General features: G+C 40.1%; 2 protein-coding genes across 10 annotated transcripts in view; both read left to right on the forward strand.

The window, feature by feature from the left end:
• The window catches only part of LOC141768369 (uncharacterized), a 129,104-nt gene that overhangs the window by 99,709 nt on the left and 5,663 nt on the right, over nucleotides 1-23,732 (forward strand). For all 9 annotated transcript variants that reach the window (XM_074636675.1, XM_074636744.1, XM_074636909.1 and 6 more), the window contains 2 exons: nucleotides 4,812-4,985; nucleotides 7,364-7,537. In XM_074636675.1, the coding sequence (XP_074492776.1) occupies nucleotides 4,812-4,985; nucleotides 7,364-7,537 (348 nt within the window). The remainder of the gene's footprint in view (nucleotides 1-4,811; nucleotides 4,986-7,363; nucleotides 7,538-23,732) is intronic.
• On the forward strand, nucleotides 15,449-21,851 carry LOC141768858 (protein NLRC3-like). The gene is made up of 6 exons (XM_074637346.1): nucleotides 15,449-15,588; nucleotides 15,940-16,089; nucleotides 17,184-17,281; nucleotides 18,050-19,866; nucleotides 21,314-21,360; nucleotides 21,759-21,851. Exons 4-5 carry the CDS (start codon nucleotides 18,515-18,517, stop codon nucleotides 21,321-21,323), a joined length of 1,362 nt encoding a protein of 453 aa, XP_074493447.1. The 5' UTR covers nucleotides 15,449-15,588; nucleotides 15,940-16,089; nucleotides 17,184-17,281; nucleotides 18,050-18,514; the 3' UTR covers nucleotides 21,324-21,360; nucleotides 21,759-21,851.

The raw sequence follows: 23,732 nt of genomic DNA on the forward strand, positions 1-23,732 counted from the left end.
AGTTCCGGACCACATGTTGACTACAGACCAGAGAGGAGAGCTGCCCAAGACCCTGACTGACCTGTACTCACACTTCCTGTTGGTTCAGACAAAGAGGAAGAAGCAGAAGTACGGTGAGGGACGTGAGACGAGTCCACAGGAGCTGACGGAGGCTGACAGGAAAGTTCTTCTGAAGCTGGGGAGGCTGGCGTTTGAACATCTGGAGAAAGGAAACATCATGTTCTACCAAGAAGACCTGGAGCGGTGTGGTCTTGATGTCACAGAGGCCTCGGTGTACTCAGGAGTTTGTACAGAGATCTTCAAAAGAGAGTGTGTGATCTTCCAGAAAACAGTCTACTGCTTTGTTCACCTGAGCGTTCAGGAGTTTCTGGCTGCAGTCTACATGTTCCACTGTTACACAAACAGCAACACAGAAGTACTGGATGTCTTCCTGGGAAAAGGATATGTTCATTCAACCCTGGATGTCTTCCTGAGGAGAGCCATGAAGAAATCCCTTAAAAGTAAAAATGGCCACCTGGACCTGTTTGTTCGCTTCCTTCATGGCCTCTCTCTGGAGTCCAACCAGAGACTCTTAAGAGGTCTGCTGGGTCAGACAGACAACAGTCCAGAAATCATCCAGAGAATCATCAACAACCTGAAGGAGATGAACACAGATGATAACTCTCCTGACAGAAGCATCAACATCTTCCACTGTCTGACGGAGATGAACGACCACTCGGTACATCAGGAGATCCAAGAGTTCCTGAAGTCAGAGAACAGATCAGAGAAGAAACTCTCTGTGATCCACTGCTCAGCTCTGGCCTACATGCTGCAGATGTCAGAGGAGGTTCTGGATGAGTTGGACCTGAAGAAGTACAACACAACACGAGAGGGACGACGGAGACTGATTCCAGCTGTGAGGAACTGCAGAAAAGCTCTGTAAGTCCAGATGTGATTAACTTTATAGATCAGTGTAGATTACTAGTTTAGTTCTTCAAATATACACACTATAAAATTATTCCTATGTGTTCCACGTGTTTATTACATAAATAAGTCAGTTGTATTTTGTCACAGATGTTCTTGAGCTGTTTCAAATGTTGAGTTACAAAATGTTTCAGTAGGTTTTGTTTCTAGCTGTCAAGTTAATGAACACTTATTCTATTTATTTCTAATAATTGTTACATTTTACAGTTTTTTCTTATTTATCTTTGGGGTGATGGAGAGGACATGTGAACCTGGTAAAACAAATGAAAAAAACAAAAGATCAGCTGACTGGTGGAGCGCTGGGTCTAACCGGTGTAACGGCAGCAACAGAACGTTTGATGATCCGGCGGGGAGTCGAGGAGGTCCTGGGATCAGAGCCCTGGTTCTGGGGTTTACTTTCAATAGGCTTTGCACCACATTACACCTTACCTTGTGTGTTATTCGGCTCATCTCTTTCGTTTTCTTCAAATCCAAACTGTTTCCATGTTGCCGCAGTTTTAGTTTTCTTTGAGAACAGCTCTGTCTCGTCTCGTCTCGTCTCGTCTCGTCACTCCAAAAAATACTTGAACTTTCTAGTAAACAAACCTCTTCTTGTTTATAAACCAACATAACATCATAATATTGTTTTTAAGTCTTTCCTTTTATTCTGTTACTCACAGAAGGAAACTCTGGTGTTTCTCTCTCTTGTTGCTGTAGAGAAGAGTAGTAACAGGAAATACACAGCTTCCACCAATAACAGCGGTCTGATGAATATATAACAGCAGAATGGTAGAATTCAGACTTTTTAAGAGATCTTATACACACCAAAGATCAATGTTGTGTTTTTAATGCTGAAACACTGATAACATCTTTCTGATGATATTATGTTGAAAATAATGCAACCTCATTGGTTCATTAATTGTGTTTGTGAGCTGAATACGTTTGATGCTCAGAAAAGAGTGTTAATGACAAAACGCCATGATGTCATCAAAATATATAATTATATGAATGTTTAATTATGTACAGGTTTAATATTATTATGCAATTTGTTTAATTTCTCTACCGTTTGGCAGCAGTCACTAAATTTTCCCATTTATGGACGTGAACCTGACAGCAGCAGGTAGCTAGAGGTCAACTTTATCAACTGTGTTATTATTACTTATTCACTGAGTTTTAAAAATGCTTTTCTAATCAAGAAGGCCTCATGCTAACTTTGTGGAGACAAACCTGGGATCAGATCACACTGACAGACTGGACATTAGGGAAGCCTCAATGTAACTACATTTTCTCTCTCTTCATCTGCAAGATTAAAGAAAAACAAAGATTAAAAGTCTGCAGGTTTGAGAGAGAGTGATGAGAATTATTGTTTCATGTCAACCAGTGAGATGAGATTAGCTGAACCACTGATGTGAGGAGCAAATGTTAATCAGAGAAGTATATATCAAACTGTTTAGTCATCAAATGCATGAAGTAAATGTAAACTGTCCTCTTTCATAATAACATATTTTGTCATTTTTGTGTCATGACAGACTTTCTGGCTGTGGACTCTCAGCTACTCACTGTGAAGTTGTGGCCTCAGCTTTGAAGTCCAACCCCTCCCATCTGAGAGAGCTGGACCTGAGTGACCTGCAGGATTCAGGTGTGAAGCTGTCTGCCGGATTGGAGAGTCCAAACTGTAGACTGGAGACTCCGAGGTCAGTTCACTGACTGTAGCTTATGTAGTTTGTACACACACTCTCTACGCACACAGGAGAGGCTTCAGTTGGTTGTAATCTCCTCACCTCACCGTTATATACCGCCAGATCCTACACACTGGACCTTTAAACACAGACCTTATTTCAGGCATCTAACTAAAAACCCATTCAAATAACCCATTGACCTCCAGACGAGGGAACAGGAAGTGCTAAAATGCTGACTCATTTCTGGGTTTTAGGACTCATTCCTGTAGCGCTCTATTTGAACATGTCTAAAGGTGCATCACTCTTCAACAAACACGTATTGCACCAATTTAAAGGCACATAAGTGATGATTATGAACGACACCATCTAATTAGAGTTTTCTATGGTTCTAAGTTATTCTCACGTTCTTTTTGACAGCAGATCTAACTGTGTTCTGTTTTCATGTCAGCATTGGCTTATTATTTGAAGCAAAAACCACATAAATATTCTGCATCAGAAACATCTTTGCAGGTTCAAATGTTTTTCAAGTCCATCTCAATACAATACTCACATGTTCATATGTACATTCAAAGAGTTATTGATGTTGAGTGTTACGAGATGAGGACTAAATCCACAGTCTTGTTCTGTGTAAAATGACCTGTAAAGTTGATCTTAAGCTAATCGGAGGCGTCAGCAGTCTGAGTTATATCTATTAGGGCTGGGTGACTTGGAGAAAATCAAATATCAAAATATTTTTTATCAAATACTTCGATATCGATGGTGCGACAATATTTTAGGGTTGACTATTGGTGGTTCCACAAAATATTTACACAATGAGGTTTTTGATAAATAATCATCAGTAATGTGGATATAATGAGTAAGTGTAAATGACAAATAATAGAACAGCTAGAACAGTCTGGTAAATTCAGGGAATTACATCACTTTAATGTAATGTAGCCTTTAAACCCAGGAAAAGATGACACTGATGCCATATCACGATATATCGCAATTTTTATTAAACGATTTTGAAATAGAGTTTTTAATGCCAGAATCGATATATTTGCTCCATCTGAGTCTATGAAGAGGTAGAAGGAAGTTACCGCTTTTATTGTTGTAGTCTGAGTAACGTGACGTCATATCTGTTCTGTATCCGTTCCAACCAAAACAAACCGCCGCGAGCAGAAACGAGAAAGTATTAAACGTTGGCGGGTCTGCGTGGATACGACCTGCACGCTCACATGTTAAATACCAGCGTGGTAAACACTACACATCCAGTAATGGATGGAAACACTTTGGGTTTCACACATTGACAGGAAAAGCAGAGCTAGACGTCACGGCTAAAGCTGCATGCTAACTCTGTCACGGACAGGAAACGTTATCGTATCGCGGTAACGTTGCGGTCGAGCCGGCCGTCGCTCTCGTCTCCGTGGTCAAATGGGCCGACGCTACGACTGTAGAGCACCCATATACTGACATTTATGTTAAATGCATTCAAACGGCCCCGATGGAGCTGACCATGGATGAATAAACAGAACGGAGCTGACGGGAGAGCTAGAGACCACCTTGGAGAAATTAGAGGAAGTAGACACGTGGGTCTACATCCGGTTTTCAAAATAAGTTGTTAACAAAGGGAACTGTATCTACAAAATACATCTATGAAAATAAGACTGATAGGATTATATTCACCAGAAATATAAAACATTACATGTCCCTTATAAATTAAAAAGGAAATACCACTAACCTGTGATCTGTTTTTATTCTTTGATTTTTGGGTTGCTGGAAAAAATTTAAGAAATAATTCCTGACAATGACTGATATATTTGACTTCAGGACATCTCTGACTACATACATGCTGAAAATCAAACATTTTTACTGGATTAATTTAGATATTTTCCAAAGTAAAAGTCCCTAGAAGTTTATGTATTGTGATTTTTAAGTATTGTGATTCGATTTTGCGATTTATTGTGTTTTTTGTTAAATTTTTTAACACTAGACCATGGGAAAAAGTTGTTGTTTTGACATCTGGATGATGTCTTTAGAAGGCTGACATTATGATGATCCACAATAACACAATGACAAAGTCACTCTACTCATTTTAGGGAAAAGATCATTGATTAGGACATAGTGATGTTGAGCTACACATTTAAAACCTGAACACATCTGATTTGATTAAAAAGTGATTTTTATCTTCATCATTTATTCTTTATTCAGATTGAGGCGCTGCAGGTTGTCAGAGATCAGCTGTGCTTCTCTGGCCTCCGCTCTGAAGTCCAACCCCTCCCATCTGAGAGAGCTGGATCTGAGAGGAAACAACCTGAAGGATTCAGGAGTGAAGCTCCTGTGTGGTTTTCTGGAGAGTCCACACTGTAGACTGGAGACTCTGAGGTCAGACACCATTTTTTACTTCTGTACTGAGATTAACATGATGTGAAAGTCGTGGTGACACTAAACTGCAGACATAAGGCTGATATTATCCTGATCCACACTGAGTATCTTAATGCTAAAGTACATTTTCTTCTTCAGTTGTTTAGTCCATTGACTGTGGCAGAGCAATGTTGAGCTACTAGGGGTGTGACGATTCACTCAGCTCACGATACGATACGATGCACGATATTGGGTTCACGATCTCGATACGACATTATAACAATAATTTTAACAAAACTCTAATGATGAAAATATATGACTGAAAAAGTAGTTTTTTATTTAAAAGACACAAAATACAAAAACATCACACAACTTCTATGCTAATTTTGTCCGACTCCTCCATTAATGCCTGGCTGCAAATCAGCTACAAATGCACTAACCACACCAGCACTAGGGATGTGAAGGTGCACTAACCACACCAGCACTGAGGATGTGGCGGTGCACTAACCACACCAGCACTAGGAATGTGACGGTACACTAACCACACCAGCACTAGGGATGTGACGGTGCACTAACCACACCAGCACTAGGGATGTGACGGTGCTCTAACCACACCAGCACTAGGGATGTGACGGTACACTAACCACACCAGCACTAGAGATGTGACGGTGCACTAACCACACCAGCACTAGGGATGTGACGGTGCTCTAACCACACCAGCACTAGGGATGTGACGGTGCTCTAACCACACCAGCACTAGGGATGTGACGGTGCACTAACCACACCAGCACTAGGGATGTGACGGTGCTCTAACCACACCAGCACTAGGGATGTGACGGAGCTCTAACCACACCAGCACTAGAGATGTGACGGTGCACTAACCACACCAGCACTAGGGATGTGACGGTGCTCTAACCACACCAGCTCTAGAGATGTGACGGTGAGGAAATACTCCCACTGGTTAATAAACTTGTGACATCACCGGTGCTACTGATTAAACCGGACATTTTACAGGAAAAGATGACGGTCAACATGTGTAGCTTTCTTACTTTGATGTTTACCGTCGGGTGACTGGCGGTGTGTCTGACCTCTCCGGTCCAGCTTTTGCTGCGGGGCCGCAGTGGTCTACCTGGCACCGCACCCACCGGCTGTGACCGCTCCGCCCTCCTTGCAGCAATTAACGTTACCTCATTAACGTTATGGTTCCCTTATATCATCAGCTTTAAATCTGAAATATTGCCAAATAGGCGCGCTTGCTTTTCGCTTCGACACCAAATCCTCCGCCATCTCTCGGTCTGTCAACTCTCTCTGGTCAACGTGTGTGAAATATGACACCTGCTGCTCTGAGCTGACTCCTTAAGATGCGTTCACTGTCAGATTGAAGCGTCCGTCGTCCGACTATCTATTGATAACATTCCACAAAAATGAACGAAATAGGTTTTATTTCTGTAATAAAAAAAAGCAAGCCGACGGTGGGGGCGGTGCTTCACCTACTGGTCTGAACTCAGAGCGCCCTCGTCTGTTCAAACAAAGCACTGAAAAAGACGAGAGACTGCAGATCAGTACTGGTATGACTAGATGTACCTATGATGCCCTGATATCAGTATATCAGTTTTTCATCTCGACGATGCATATCGTCACGTTTTTATATCACTATATTTCGTGGCATGATATTTCGTCACATCCCTATGAGCTACACATTTAAAACCTTAATATATCACAACTCTTGACTTTTATCATGTTTCTTTTTTTTTTACAAGAAATGATAATAAAAAATACACAAGTATGAAGAATAAATAAATAATCTCTATTTCAGCTATCAGACAATAACAAATATATTCAGTATTTGTTTTTTCTAAGAAAAAAAATATGAATCTATATGATGCTTATACTGACTGAATAGTTTAAACTGAAGATGCTTTGATTTTATGACTCCACTATTCCTAAAATGTATACAGTATATTGTAGATGTCTTATTTTATATATCTTTTGTTCACATTTCAACAAAATCGATCCTTACATATTTGACATCTTTAGAAACTTTGAGATCTTGAGTTGAATCTTGAATCAGTTTCTGTGGTTCTTATTTGTGTTTGGCTGCTCAACATGAGTTTGTATATATGGATTCACTGGTGGTGCTGTCAGAGTTTAAGAGGTGAAGTCACTACGTCTTTATTGAAGTAGCAGCACGTTGTCATTAATATTAATAAGAGCTCTGTTTCACTGTTTGTATTTGACAGTTTTTAACCTGCATCCTTTTGGCTTCAGGTGTTTGGAGTTTACATTTTCTAAACTTCTACGTTCTAAACCTTCTAAAGCTCTGAACACATTATTAAACATTGAATGATTTCAAGCAGGAACGTTGTCTTCTAAACTTACATCATTTATTCTTTATTCAGATTGAGTGACTGCAGTTTGTCAGAGATCAGCTGTGCTTCTCTGGCCTCAGCTCTGAAGTCCAACCCCTCCCATCTGAGAGAGCTGGATCTGAGTGACAACAAGCTGAAGGATTCAGGAGTGAAGCTGCTGTTTGGTTTTCTGGAGAGTCCACACTGTAGACTGGAGATTCTGAGGTCAGTTCACTGACTCTCTGTTACTATTATAGATCTTATATCTTTAATTAACAATTGAACCTGATTTATTTATAAACATAACTTACATCCATAAAGTTGTTAATGTCCTTTTCTTCATATTTTCATGTTTCTTGAACTAAATTCAGTCTGCAGTCACAGAAGACTTGTTTCTTAAAGAAACTGTAGAAAATGTCCACTGTTAGTTGTTAAAGTAAATGAATGTTTATCATTGTTGGTAAATGGTCACATCTGGATACAGAAGATCCTCTGAACTAATATTTGTTTTACATTAATCAAGTTTACTTCATGAAGTAGAAATATTTCTCTGGTTTCTGTTTGTTTCAACGTATTCCACAAATAATGTCTGATCATTGATATTGATCCTTCAGCACACACACATAGATGAAGACAGAGATCAGCAGCATTTTATTGATGTGTGTTGACATGAACAGGTGTATGAATGTTGTGGTGACATCTGGATGATGTCTGTAGAAGGCTGACATTATGATGATCCACAATAACACAATGACAAAGTCACTTTACTCATTTCATGGAAAAGATCATTGATTAGGACATAGTGATGTTGAGCTACACATTTAAAACCTGAACACATCTGATTGGATTATAAAGTGATTTTTATCTTCATCATTTATTCTTTATTCAGATTGAAGCGCTGCAGGCTGTCAGAGATCAGCTGTGCTTCTCTGGCCTCAGCCCTGAAGTCCAACCCCTCCCACCTGAGAGAGCTGGATCTGAGCCTCAACAACCTGAAGGCTTCAGACGTGAAGCAGCTGTCTGATCTTGTGGAGAGTCCACACTGTAGACTGGAGACTCTGAGGTCAGTAGAGGGTCGGAGTTGGTCCGTGCTGGTTTCAGCAGTATTGTTGTGATGTGTTTCCTCAGGTAAGCTGTGAGAGGAGAATAGTGACACAGAGAGAGAGAGAACAGTCAGCCAATCAGATCAGCCAGAAGCTTGTTGTGATCATGTGTTGGAGTTGATGTGAAGAAGATGTAGTTGTTGTGTTCATGTCTCCAGGAAATAAAACTGGATTACAGCTGACAGCATCACATCATGTATAGAGACAGTGGTCCTCATCCATCAAACTGTCCTACCATCAAATCTGATCAGAAAGTCTTTGTTCTCTCATTGATCAGTTCATCTCTGTCACAGCTCTGAGATCAGTCTGACCGAAGCCTCAAATCACTGGCTCTTATTTCATAGAACCATGGTTACATTTAGTAACCATGATGTGGTCTGCCTAATGAGTTCTTAAAGGAGGGTAACAGGATGAGGGTGTGGAGTTTTAGTGTTTTTATTAACTCGTTCCAGTCACTAGGAGCAGCAAACTGGAATGAGTGACGACCAAAGGAGGTGCAGACTTTAGGAACAACCATACTGATGAATTTGCTAGAACATAAGTTTCGGTTACTGTTGGAGATATTGAGTAGTGAGCGGAGATATGGAGGTTGGTTCTTCCAATGATAGTTTTATAAATGAACTGTGTGCTGCATCAGTGACTGACAGCTGATGAAGGGAGTCTCTGTAAACACTGATTCATGACTTCTGTTCTCTTCTTCTCTCATCAGATGGAAGCCGTCAGAGTGAGTGATCAGAAAAGTGGATGTGTTGAGAGGATCAGCCGTGTCCTGATGATCCACAGAGGTTCACCACCTGGATCTGCATCTTATTTTGTCTTTTTTATGGAATGTTTGCCCAATGATACCAAAAATATACTAACTAATGAAGCTTTAATATAGTAACTTGCTCATTTCACAAAGACGAAGTTTAAGTTGATCTTTTTCTTTACTTTGGGTTGCAGCTGCATATCCTGTTTTGGTTGTTTCGTGTAGTTTATCACACACACACGCACGCACACACATAGTCTGCACGTTGACATCCATGCATCCATCGACAGAGCTACTAACTGGACATCTAACCGTGAGTCACCAGAAGGAGGTTTATCTGAATGGATGCAGTGAACACTGAACTGATGGTGTGAATGCTTTCTTTTTGACTGACTTGGTTTTGTAAAGGTTAAGTGTCATCATGATGTAGTTAAACTGGATTTAAAATGATGGAAACTGGATTTGAAATTAAACTCAGCAAACAAGTTGTACAAACGTCCACTTGGACTCAAGTATGAACTGATTAGAGTTTGATGGTCAAAGGTCTTTGTGATCTCACAAAACACATTTTTGGCCATAAATCAAGAATTCATCTGCTAATTATGACAATTTCACCCAAATGTTTATTATGATAAAATGATGAAGTGATGACATTTTGGACAGACGTGGATGTAAACTGCAACTTGACTGGTTGGAGGAGGCAGACAACAAGTTTATTTATTTAATCTTTGATTAAGTATTTTGAGTTAACTAATTTTAAAATAAGTTAGCTAACTTTGCGATTTTACCAAAGAAACGTAGCTAACGTTAGTGTTAACGGTCACTTTCATTTTTTAAAAACATGTTTCTGTGGTTTTCTGTCCACATTTTAAGATGAACAAATATCTGTTACTGCTCTGGACAGTGAACTCATCATTGTAGTAAAGATGAGACTGCAGGTATGTTGTCATATTAGTATTCAACAACTGTCTTTGACTGAACCTCTTTAACATCTCACACAATAAATCAAAGTTAACCGTGTTCCTCAGCAGGGAGAGAAAACTGCATGTTCACATGTTATAATAAGTGCAGGAGTATATTCTAGTAGACGTTACAGTCCCAGTAGCTACAGTTTGTGCCTCTCATGTCTTACCTTTAAACTCCAGTCACAGAGCAAAGCAGACTATTTTCTGATAAAGTCCTTCATCAGCAACACTTGGATCTGTTTTAAAGACTCCACAAAGACTCTTCTGAACATCTGCTGCTAAATAAAAACACATTTTAATCATTTTACCAAGTTGTGATTGTATTTCCAAATCCAGGTTGTTGAGCATGGCACGTCCTTGCTCTCTCTTTTTTGTAAAACGCAAGCAAAACGTTCACACCTTTTGTATGATATCGGAAGAAACATCAATATAAAGAAATGTAACTCATGATAATAAATATATTTTTAAATTGTGCTTCACGTTGTACTAATTGAGCAATAAAGATGTAATTTCTGGCTACCATCTGTGTTTGGATTATGAAAAAGAGTTGCACAGTTGCAACGCAGGAAAATGGCTGAAATTATTTTTTTTATTGTGGAACAGACAGAATAATTTTTCATCCAGATATTCAGAATTATTTTATTTGTATAAGTCTGTAAAAGAAAACCAAACAGAAAAAAGACTTACGTTTTATACTAAATAGATTAATTTACATGTTTTAAACATGAAGCTGAGATCTCTCCATTCCTACACCACCATGTTCTTGTTTGGTTGGCTTCGGCTGTGTTACTAGATTCGTTTTTTACACCCTTCATTCACCAAACGACCACTCATCCACCTGCTGACAAACTGATAACACTGATTCACACACCTCATCGCCTCACTATGGTTGTTTTTGGTTTTTCTATGTTTAATAATGAACTTGTTCACCTTTCAGTTTAAATCTGTGTCTCTGCCGTCTCTTGTCATGGCTCATGAGCCGGGTCATGACACTCATAAACACATCAAGTTAAACACACACACACACACACACACTCTATTTACCGTGTCACAGCCATTTCAATGAGCCAGCATGCTACAGCAGGGCTTCAATAGATCAGGGCCATAATTAATGTTATTAATTACACCTGTGATTACTCTGCAATGACATGTCATAATGGCAGCTGTGAAAAGGCATATTACACCAGTTTTAGCTTCCCTTCTTTGGTTTTGACTTTAAACTGTAAATGGACACGCCCCTTCCTTCCTGCCTGATCTCCTTAAACCTTAAACCTCCAATCAGGACTCTCGTCTCTCAGAATACAGGACTCCTGTCTGTCCCCAGAGTTACAAGCCTGTTTCTTAACAGGAAGCCCCCAATGAGACTTGTTTTACAAAATAAAAGCCCCCTAACTCTCATTGTATGTTAACAGGAAACTAGGAATTCACCTAGTTTTTCAAAATAAAATCCCCAGAAGGTAACTTTCTCAACAGGGAACTCAGAACTATTTATAATGCTTCAGCTGCTTTTCATGCATTTACAACTTGTATCTACTGATTCATATTCTTCTGATTCTGTATCCTTCTTCATACAGATTAAAGGCAATCTTTTATACTCTATTGGTTTTATTCAACTTTTCAATGGTATTCATGCCAATTAAATCCATTCCCACTTTTCCATCTATTCCTACTACTTCACCTTCTTCTCACAGCATTTAAGCCGGCATTACATGTCAATATTGAGTCACACTCATAGCGCCCCCTACTGGCAACAGGAAATGACATGTTTTATATTTGAATGTACTCCTCCGAGCAGGTTGACCAGATACACCTCAAATGTGGTCAGAAAAGCCTCAAGACCTTGATGATGCATTATGTGAAGATTGTGAGTACTTATATTTTGTGCTATTTTATACTTCTACTTCACTACATTTCAGATGGGAATATTGTATATTCAAGTAAAGTTTAAGTACAGCGCTTGAGTAAACATACTTAGTTACTTTCCACCACTGTGTCTAAACTACTCTGATGATTTAATATAAATAACTGTCGGAGGCCTAAAAGGATAAGTATGCAAAGATTAGCGCAAAGTCCCAAAAGATGCATACAAATATGTGTCAATTTGTTTAAGTCAAAGTTAAGACTTTTAAAGGGACAGTTCACCGTAAAATAAAAAAATAGAGATTTATTCCTCTTACCTGTGGTGCTATTTATCAATCTAGATTGTTTTGGTGTGAGTAGCAGAGTGTTGGAGATATCAGCCGTAGAGATGTCTGCCTTCTCTCAGATATATATATGGAACTAGATGGTACTCGGCTTGTGGCGCTCAAAGCAACAAAGATTAGACATGTAGCCATTATGTAGTGTTTTACATTAATATGTGGATAACATGCAGAAAATATCAAATAAAAACTCACTTTTATTTTTATTAAATCAAAATTGTATAACTCAAGTGCAAATGGATGATATACAGTATTTAATATACATATTTGTACAGTCATCTGACATGAATAGAAGTTGTTTAGATTGCAAAACTTGTGACAATACAATGTAATATTATACACGTACAGGCCAGTTGGCACTGCATACATACAATATCATTCATTCACAAGATAGTGTTCAAAGTGAGCACCGTTAACACTGGCATATCAAGGGCACCGTTCAGTTTTTGTTAGTAGGAAATCCGAAGCACGTCAGATGTTTCTGAGAGAAAACTTGTTCCTCCAAGTTTACAATGTATTTCTGACTTGAGACCACTACTAGTGATGGTGGCGGATGATACCAAAACTCTGATGCTTGTTTTAAAGTGTGCTTTTATAACTGTTAGGTCTCTGACCAGCTGAGAAAATTCATAACCTCTGACCTTCCAGAGCTATTAACACTGGTGCCTCTTTGTGACTTAACGCACAGCTCATTTGTGTTTGACTTCAAAATCTCAACACATGTAAATTTTAATTTTGACGGTATTGGGGGGAAAAAAGCATGTTTAACCAGAACATAAATGTAACAAAGTTTGATATTAAAGCAAAGGAAACGTCTTTGACCTGATGTGTAGGTAGGAAAATGCTTCCAGTTGTTCCTGTTTGGACACATTTGACCTACTTTCACTTTATTATAACAATACTCTCTGGCATGTTCAGGTAAAATAGTCGGTAAAACATCAAGAGCAACGATTGTCCTTTTGGACATCAGTGTAAGTGTGTGATTGTATGTCGGTAATAGTGTGCATACACATGGTGTTTCTGCAGGGTGGCAGATGGGTCCTGGTCCAGATGAGAGAGGGATCGATAAATGAATCACAGTGATTATCAGCATCAGTACGGGAGCAGTTTTACCTCTTCAGTTGGAGAATATACAGTAGGTTTATATAAAGAATGGGCTAAAGCAAAGCTGCAGCCTCTTCCTGCTGCTGTTCAAGACCTATGGAGAGGAGCCTGAGTACGCGTCATATCTTTGGGGTACAACACATGCGCAGTAAAATCTGGTCTGCCCTCGCCGAAATTGAACCAATCGCAACGCACGGCCGCAGCTTCAGTTACACTGCGCATGTGTCTTACCCCAACAGCCATGTCCGCCCGTGACTCAGCCTCCTTTCTATAGGCCAACACACACAGCGCAGTCAGTGAACAGCTGATCAGAGAGGCCGCGGCGAGTTGACGTTGCGCTCGTTGCTGTAAGTGCAATAAAACATTGCAAGTGTAAAGCCAAGATACGTTATTACACCTGTTCAACAAGCATAAACATGAACAAATGGTTAAACATGAAGGAAGGCAACGCTTCAATCTGCTCTGTCCGCTGTCTGTCCTCCACCGCTGCTGTTTACACAAGCAGAGTGTGTTAGCTCGGCGTCTAACAGCTAACTGTAAACACGTGTTAGTTATTTAGTTGAGTTGTGACTGAAACTAAAGCTGGCAGGAGGCTGTGTGGTCCAACTGTTCAGGTTAGTTTGTCATGTATCCTACTGTTAAACTGATCAGCTGGCTGAGACAAAGCCCCCCCCCACCAGCCCTAACATTACCTGCAGTAGTGAGTGACATCAGCAGAGGACAGGAGGAAGGACTGATACTGACTGATGGAGGAGAGAGGACAGGAGGAAGGACTGATACTGACTGATGGAGGACAGGAGGAAGGACTGATACTGATTGATGGAGGACAGAAGACAGGAGGAAGGACTGATACTGACTGATGGAGGACAGGAGGAAGGACTGATACTGACTGATGGAGGACAGGAGGAAGGACTGATACTAACTGATGGAGGACAGAGGACAGGAGGAAGGATTGATACTGACTGATGGAGGACAGGAGGAAGGACTGATACTGACTGATAGAGGACAGGAGGAAGGGCTGATACTGACTGATAGAGGACAGGAGGAAGGACTGATTCTGACTGATGGAGGACATGAGGAAGGACTGATACTGACTGATAGAGGACAGGAGGAAGGGCTGATACTGACTGATGGAGGACAGGAGGAAGGACTGATACCATAAAAAATGGAACTACAAGGCAAACAGCATTGTTTTGCATTTTGTGTCTTTTGAATAAAGGCTATTTTTTCAGTCATATATTTTCATCATTCAAGTTTTGTTGAAATTATTGTTATAATATCGCATCGTATCGAGATCGTGAACACAATATCGTGTATCGTATCGTATCGTGAGCTGAGTGAATCGTCACACCCCTACTATTCAATACCCCCACACATTCCCCACTCAACACTCTACCAGCAGTCCTACAGGTTTGAAGAGGTGAGTAAAAAGCAGATCATTGTTGTCACCTGACCGTTGCTGAACTTTCTGGAGTTAAAAAACAAAACACTTGCACTTTCCTTGAGTATTTCCATTTCTACATCTACTTGTATTCTATTAATGCAGGCTGTCTGAACCTCCGTATACTCTGGCTCTAATAAATACAGGCGGCCATCGACCTCAAAGAGCTCCTCCACACTCATCATCTATCATCTCAATATTCAGCCATGACATTGAACATCTTCTAGATGATGAACACTAAGCTACGCTTTCTGTCCTCCAACACAACAAACACTCTGGTTTCCACCATGGATGTGTTCCTCTATTCCACCATGACCATCATATACTTCTATCATAATGTTCTAAACCCTTATACACTTTCACTATTTATTTTAATTAATTGATTCCTGTTTATTTCTGATGTATGACTAGAACAACTTGACACACAGAGCTGAGCTGCATCTCAAATTAATCTTCAGGTTTCCAGCTTTCAGATGACGTACAACACTTCTATGTGACATCTACTGCTGACCTGCTATCTGCCGTGAACACACACAGTCACAGAACTCATCTGATTTCCTGTAAATGGAGAGAGGAGGAGCCGCACTTGCCAGGTGATCCAGGCTCATGATAACAGGAAGAGAAGCCTGTAAGTGAAAGTTTTTAGTCTGTCGGTTCAGTTAGTCCAGACACCATTTTGAGTTGATGAAGCAGAGGGGTGAAGACTGAAGCAGGGTGAGTGTTAATCCAACATTTTATTATTTTACTGTCAAAGTCTCTGAGTCAGTTTCCTCCCTGAGGACTGTAGAGGAGAGAAATGTTAGAATGATCTCAACAGTTTGATTCTTCTGTGAACACTAAGTTATGACTGGCTGAATAATCCTCATTAAAGCTGCTGTAACCCAAGAAAACAAGAAAACAAGAAAACAAGAAAACAAGCAGAGATTAAAAGAGAAGTGACCAGGTGGAGTTCTGGGTGGTTTATTGTTACTTCCTGTTCTCTCAGTCTTGCCTGTGATTCTTGAACAAACGTGTTTCCTTTAAATGATCTGATCTCACAGTCAGTGTTCCTGTTTTACCTCTCAGACTGACTTCAGATCAGAAGATGAGTGATTGTGTGGAGAAAGAGGAGGACAGAGCAGAGTCTCCAGTACCCAGCTGTCTGTCTATGAAGAGTGACCGGTCCATGGGTTCTCCTCCAGAGTTCAGTGATGAACCTGGACCCTCAGAGTCAAAGTAAGAGACTGTTTTTACTGTGCTGACCTGGTGGATGATGATGCATTGAGGATGAAGACTAAATGTTCTGCTAAAAGATTTATATTCCTCAAAATACAGCTTCATGTTGTACTAATTGAGCAAGGACAAGTGTCATTTCTGGCTACCATCTATGTTTGGATTATGAAAAAGAATTGCAACTCAGGAAAATGGCTTACATTATTTTTATTATGCAACAGATAGAATATTTTTTCTTCCAGATGTTCAGAAGAATCTTAGTCATATAAGTCTGAAAAACAACTATAAAAGCACATTAGTATTGAACTAAACTGATTTATTTACATGATTTAAACATAAAAATTAGATAAAATTTGCGGCAGGATTAGTGTTAATCTAACATTTTATTATTTCACTGTCAAACTCTCTGAGTCAGTTTCCTCTCTGTGGACTGTAGAGGAGAGAAATACGCTGCTGCCACCTTGTGGTTTCCCGGCGTGCCCTCGCAATATGTGTGTCCATGAGCAAGTTGCAGTTTCTTTCCCCATCTTGTTATATAGCCTCCAGAATGATGTCAATGTTTTAAAAGTACTGTCCGTTGTTCCCCTTTAATACAAACTCATCATTTTCTGCAGCTATTTCACTGTAAATGTCCTCCATTAAAGAGACATGATTATGTCCTTTACTGATTCACAGTCACTTTGGGCAGTTTAGTTTGAGTTAGTTAGGTTTAAACTGAGGTTAGAAGTGATCTAAATATTGAGATAGAGCAGCAGTCTAAGACACACATCATGTAACACGGGTGCTCTGGTGTTCCTTGTTAGAATAGAATAATATCAGTGTTTTAATAATGGCCGTTGTTCCCCTTTAATAAACAAACTGGAGGCAGATCACTAAATGTTTAATAAGACAGTCAGATAGGAAAAGCAGCTAATTCTTGTTTATTAAAGCAGGAGATTTAAAATAAAGGAACATTTTCATTACAAACTGAATGCTGAATTCAGTAACAACACTTTAACTCTTCTCTGTGACCATCTGAGCTTCAGTATCGGCCAAGTCTTGATATTCTTCAACAACAATCAACAAATGATTTTAGTAATAAAGTAATGTCTCCACAGAGAGAAGAAGAGGAGTCATGCTTCTGTGGAGGAGCCGATGTCCAGATCCAGAACAAGACCTGGACCTCAGACAGCCAGTCAGACCAGCACTGTACAAAGTAAGCCTGTAGATCGGTCTGCTGATGTCTTCATGTCTGAAAACAGGACTTGTTGTTTTAATAAACTGACTATTGTTGTGACAACCATTTAAGATCTGCTCCACCATACATAGCTCTGCATCACTTGTACTTTGTTCTCCTTTGAGAGAAAATCTGAACTGAAAGGACTAAATTTATATTTTTATGTTTTGTTTTTTATGATAGAAGTCCGTCTTTGCATTAACCAATCAGAATGCTGTTTGTTTTCCATCTGCATAGATGAAGATGAAGAACTATTAAACTCTGTGTAAAGCAACAACATCACTGTTCTATCACAGACAGACAGTCACACTGACGAAAGGGGAGATTTTCCTTGCCACTGTCGCATAACAATACATGCTCATGCTTTTGTTGGGTCTCTAAATTATAGAGTACGGCCTAGACCTGCTCTATATGAAAAGCATCTTAAGATAACTTCTGTTATGATTTGACGCTATATAAAAATGAATTGAACTGAACTGAACAGGAGCCACAGACTTTGAACAACATTAGCGTTCCTGCTACAGTCTCCTTCTCTAACTTACAAACATCTTGTCCTGCAGAGCAACTTGTTGAAAAACTATTAAAAATAAATATAAAAAATACTTTGATGTTAGTTTTGACTTCAAGAAGGGATGATGACTTTATAACCTTTACTTCTTTATATGATGTTATATTAGTTATTTTCATATTGGCATTGGAAATAATAAGTTTCTGTGTTTTGTCTTAAACTTTGTCTCTCTCTTTCAGCAGATAGAGGTCTGCAGGAGGTTGTAGATGAACATAAGATCAGTCTGAATAGAGGTCTGCAGGAGGTTGTAGATGAACATAAGATCAGTCTGAGGAGGAGATGTGAACGTGTGACTGAAGGAACTGATGAAACAGGAAGTGAAACCCTCCTCAACAGGATCTACACTGAGCTCTACATCACAGAGGGACAGAGTGAAGAGGTTAATACCCAACATGAGGTGAGGCAGCTTGAGACCGCTTCCAAGAAGAAGACCCTCCATGATGCTCCAATCAAGTGCCAGGACATCTTTAAAGCCTTACCTGACCAACAGGGACACATCAGAGTCGTTCTGACGAACGGCGTCGCTGGCGTTGGAAAAACCTTCTCAGTGCAGAAGTTCACTCTGGACTGGGCAGAGGGCTTGGAGAACCAAGATGTCAGTCTGGTGGTTCTGCTTTCGTTCAGGGAGCTGAACTTGATCAGAGATGAGCAGTACAGTCTTCTCATGCTGCTCCATGTTTTCCATCCAACATTACAGAAGGTCACAGCAGAGAAGCTCGCTGTTTGATGGCCTGGATGAAAGCAGACTTTCACTGGATTTCAAGAACAACGAGGTTGTGTCTGATGTCACCCAGAAGTCATCAGTCAACGTGCTCTTAACAAACCTCATCCAGGGGAATCTGCTTCCCTCAGCTCTCGTCTGGATAACTTCCCGACCTGCAGCAGCCAATCAGATCCCTCCTGCATGTGTTGACAGGGTAACAGAAGTACGAGGCTTCACTGACGCCCAGAAGGAGGAGTACTTCAGGAGGAGAGTCAGTGATGAAGACCTGTCCAGCAGAATCATCTCACACATCAAGACATCCAGGAGCCTCCACATCATGTGTCTAATCCCAGTCTTCTGCTGGATCACTGCTACAGTTCTGGACCACATGTTGACTACAGACCAGAGAGGAGAGCTGCCTAAGACCCTGACTGACCTGTACTCACACTTCCTGTTGGTTCAGACAAAGAGGAAGAAGCAGAAGTATGGTGAGGGACATGAGACGAGTCCACAGGAGCTGACGAAGGCTGACAGGGAAGTTCTTCTGAAGCTGGGGAGGCTGGCGTTTGAACAGCTGGAGAAAGAAAACATCATGTTCTACCAAGAAGACCTGGAGCGGTGTGGTCTTGATGTCACAGAGGCCTCGGTGTACTCAGGAGTTTGTACAGAGATCTTCAAAAGAGAGAGTGTGATCTTCCAGAAAACAATCTACTGCTTTGTTCACCTGAGCATTCAGGAATTTCTGGCTGCAGTCTACATGGTCCACTGTTACACAAACAGGAACACAGAAGTACTGAAGGCCTTCCTGGGAAAAGGATATGTTCGTTCAACCCTGGATGTCTTCCTGAAGAGAGCCATGATGAAATCCCTTGAAAGTAAAAATGGCCACCTGGACCTGTTTGTTCGCTTCCTTCATGGCCTCTCTCTGGAGTCCAACCGGAGACTCTTAGGAGGTCTGCTGGGTCGGACAGACAAAAGTCCAGAAATCATCCAGAGAGCCATCAACAACCTGAAGAAGATGAACAGAGATGATATCTCTCCTGACAGAAGCATCAACATCTTCCACTGTCTGACGGAGATGAACGACCACTCGGTACATCAGGAGATCCAAGAGTTCCTGAAGTCAGAGAACAGATCAGAGAAGAACCTCTCAGAGATCCACTGCTCAGCTCTGGCCTACATGCTGCAGATGTCAGAGGAGGTTCTGGATGAGTTGGACCTGAAGAAGTACAACACATCAGAACAGGGACGACTGAGACTGATTCCAGCTGTGAGGAACTGCAGAAAAGCTCTGTAAGTCCAGATGTGATTAACTTTATAGATCAGTGTAGATTAGTAGTTTAGTTCTTCAAATATACACACTATAAAATTATTCCTATGTGTTCCACGTGTTTATTACATAAATAAGTCAGTTGTATTTTGTCCCAGATGTTCTTGAGCTGTTTCAAATGTTGAGTTAAAAAATGTTTCAGTAGGTTTTGTTTCTAGCTGTCAAGTTAATGAACACTTGTTCTATTTATTTCTAATAATTGTTACATTTTACAGTTTTTTCTTATTTATCTTTGGGGTGATGGAGACGACATGTGAACCTGGTAAAACAAATGAAAAAAACAAAAGATCAGCTGGCTGGTGGAGCGCTGGGTCTAACCGGTGTAACGGCAGCAACAGAACGTTTGCTGATCCGGCGGGGAGTCGGGGCGGTCCTGGGATCAGAGCCCTGGTGCTGGGGTTTGCTTTCAATAGGCCTTGCACCACATTACACCTTACCTTGTGTGTTATTGGGCTCATCTCTTTCGTTGGCTTCAAATCCAAACTGTTGCCATGTTGCCGCAGTTTTATTTCCTTTGAGACCAGCTCTGCCATGTCTCATCTCGTCTCGTCTCGTCTCGTCTCATCTCGTCTCGTCACTCCAAAAAATACTTGAACTTTCTAGTAAACAAATCTCTTCTTGTTTATAAACCAACATAACATCATAATATTAAATTAATCACGTTGTCATATTGTTTATTAGTAATGCAATACAGGCTGGATTTAGCACTGTGACTCTGTTGGCACAGGTTGTTGATGTAGGATACTTTTTAATTTGCCAGAACGTGTCATAATGACAATTGTTGTTTCCGCCAGTTAGCATAAAATCAAACCGGTTTAAGTTCGTACACCGGACCGGAAAACCGAAAACCGACCCAACTCTAGCATTAGCCACCGTAAACTACTGGTCATACAAGACAAAGATCATCGTTGTAAAACCCCTGAGTGTGTTGAATCGAGCAATGGTGCATTTTATTGCTAATGAAGTCAAGTTGTGTTCCATCATCTTGTTTTTAAGTCTTTCCTTTTATTCTGTTACTCACAGAAGGAAACTCTGGTGTTTCTCTCTCTTGTTGCTGTAGAGAAGAGTAGTAACAGGAAATATACAGCTTCCACCAATAACAGCGGTCTGATGAATATATAACAGCAGAATGGTAGAATTCAGACTTTTTAAGAGATCTTATACACACCAAAGATCAATGTTCTGTTTTTAATGCTGATACACTGATAACATCTTTCTGATGATATTATGTTGAAAATAATGCAACCTTATTGGTTCATTAATTGTGTTTGTGAGCTGAATACGTTTGATGCTCAGAGTGTTAATGACAAAAAGCCATGCAGTCATCAAATATATAATTATATGAATGTTTAATTATTTACAGGTTTAATATTATTACGCAATTTGTTCAATTTCTCTACCGTTTGGCAGCAGTCACTAAATTTTCCCATTTATGGACGTGCACCTGAAAGCAACAGGTAGCTAGAGGTCAACTTTATCAACTGTGTTATTATTACTTATTCATTGAGTTTTAAAAATGCTTTTCTAATCAAGAGGGCCTCATGCTAACTTTGTGGAGACAGACCTGGGATCAGATCACACTGACAGACTGGACATTAGGGAAGCCTCAATGTAACTACATGTTTTCTCTAAGAAAGAAAGAAACAAAGATTAAAAGTCTGCAGGTTTGAGAGAGAGTGATGAGAATTATTGTTTCATGTCAACCAGTGAGATAAGATTAGCTGAACCACTGATGTGAGGAGCAAATGTTAATCAAATAAGTATATATCAAACTGTTTAGTCATCAAATACATGAAGTAAATATAAACTGTCCTCTTTCATTATAAGATATTTTGTCATTTTTGTGTCATGACAGACTTTCTGGCTGTGGACTCTCAGATGCTCACTGTGAAGTTGTGGCCTCAGCTCTGAAGTCCAACCCCTCCCATCTGAGAGAGCTGGACCTGAGTGACAACAACCTGCGGTATTCAGGAGTGAAGCTGTCTGCTGGACTTGAGAGTCCTAACTGTAGACTGGAGACTCTGAGGTCAGTTCACTGACTGTAGCTTATGTAGTTTGTACACACATTCTCTACGCACACAGGAGAGACTTCAGTTGGTTGCAATCTCCTCACCTCACCGTTATATACCGCCAGATCCTACACACTGGACCTTTAAACACAGACCTTATTTCAGGCATCTAACTAAAAACCCATTGACTTCCAGACAAGGGAACAGGAAGAAATAAATTGCTGACTCATTTCTGGGTTTTAGGACTCATTCCTGTAGCGCTCTATTTGAACATGTCTAAAGGTGCAGCACTCTTCAACAAACACGTATTGCACCAACTTAAAGGCACATAAGTGATGATTATGAACGACACCATCTAATTAGAGTTTTCTATGGTTCTAAGTTATTCCCACGTTCTTTTTGACAGCAGATCTAACTGTGTTCTGTTTTCATGTCAGCATTGGCTTATTATTTGAAGCAAAAACAAATAAATATTCTGCATCAGAAACATCTTTGCAGGTTCAAATTTTTTTCAAGTCCATCTCAATACAATACTCACATGTTCATATGTACATTCAAAGAGTTATTGATGTTGAGTGTTACGAGATGAGGACTAAATCCACAGTCTTGTTCTGTGTAAAATGACCTGTAAAGTTGATCTTAAACTAATCGGAGGCTTCAGCAGTCTGAGTTATATCTATAAGGGCTGGGTGACTAGGAGAAAATCAAATATCACAATATATTTGACCAAATACTTCGATATCAATATCGATGTTGCAACGATATTGTAGGGTCGACTATTGGTGGTTCCACAAAATATTTACACAATGAGGTTATTGAGCAGAAACGAGAAAGTATTAAACGTAGGAGGGTCGGCTTGTATACCACCTGCACCCTCACATGTTAAATCCAGCGTGGTAAACACTACACATCCAGTAAAGGATGGAAACACTTTGGGTTTCACACAGTGCAAGAAAAGCAGAGCTAGACATCACGGCTAAAGCTGCATGCTAACTCTGTCACGGACAGGAAACGTTATCGTATAGCGGTAACGTGGTGGTCAAGCCGGCCGTCGCTCTCATCTCCGTGGTCAAATGAGCCGACGCTACGACTGTAGAGCACCCATATACTGACATTTATGTTAAATGCATTGAAACGGCCCCGATGGAGCTGACCATGGATGGATAAAGAGAACGGAGCTGACGGGAGAGCTAGAGGAGGACTTGGAGAAGTTAGAGGAAGTAGACACGTGGGTCTACGTCCGGTTTTCAAAATAAGGTGTTAACAAAGGGAACTTTATATACAAAATACATCTATGGAAATAAGATTAATTGGATTATATTCACCAGAAGCATCAAACATTACATGTCCCTTATTATGTCCTGTATGTATATAATTCTTGCCAATGACTGATATATTTGATTTCAGGACATCTCTGACTACATACATGCTGAAAATCAAACATTTTTACTGGATTCATTTAGAGATTTTCCAAAATAAAAGTCCCTAGAAGTGTATGATTCAACTTTTTCCCTCCATGGTCTAGTGTTAAAAAAGTAAAAAAAAATCACAATAAATCGCAAAATCGTATCACAATACTTAAAAATCACAATACATATCAAATCAGGAGATAGTTGACTCGTCCCAGCTCTAGTAAACACCCACTTGATTTGTCTGAGTCAGACTGCTGAATCTTCATATTAGTTTCAGTTGAACTTATGAAGTCATTTCTTACAGTGTAGTTGTGTTAAGAAGGGACCACTTCACAGGAGGAATGATTACTGCCACCAATAACTCTTTTAATGTACATATGACATGTGGCTGTTGTTTATGGACACACT

The sequence above is a fragment of the Sebastes fasciatus genome, chromosome 1 (assembly GCF_043250625.1).
Source record: "Sebastes fasciatus isolate fSebFas1 chromosome 1, fSebFas1.pri, whole genome shotgun sequence".
NCBI lineage: Eukaryota > Metazoa > Chordata > Actinopteri > Perciformes > Sebastidae > Sebastes > Sebastes fasciatus.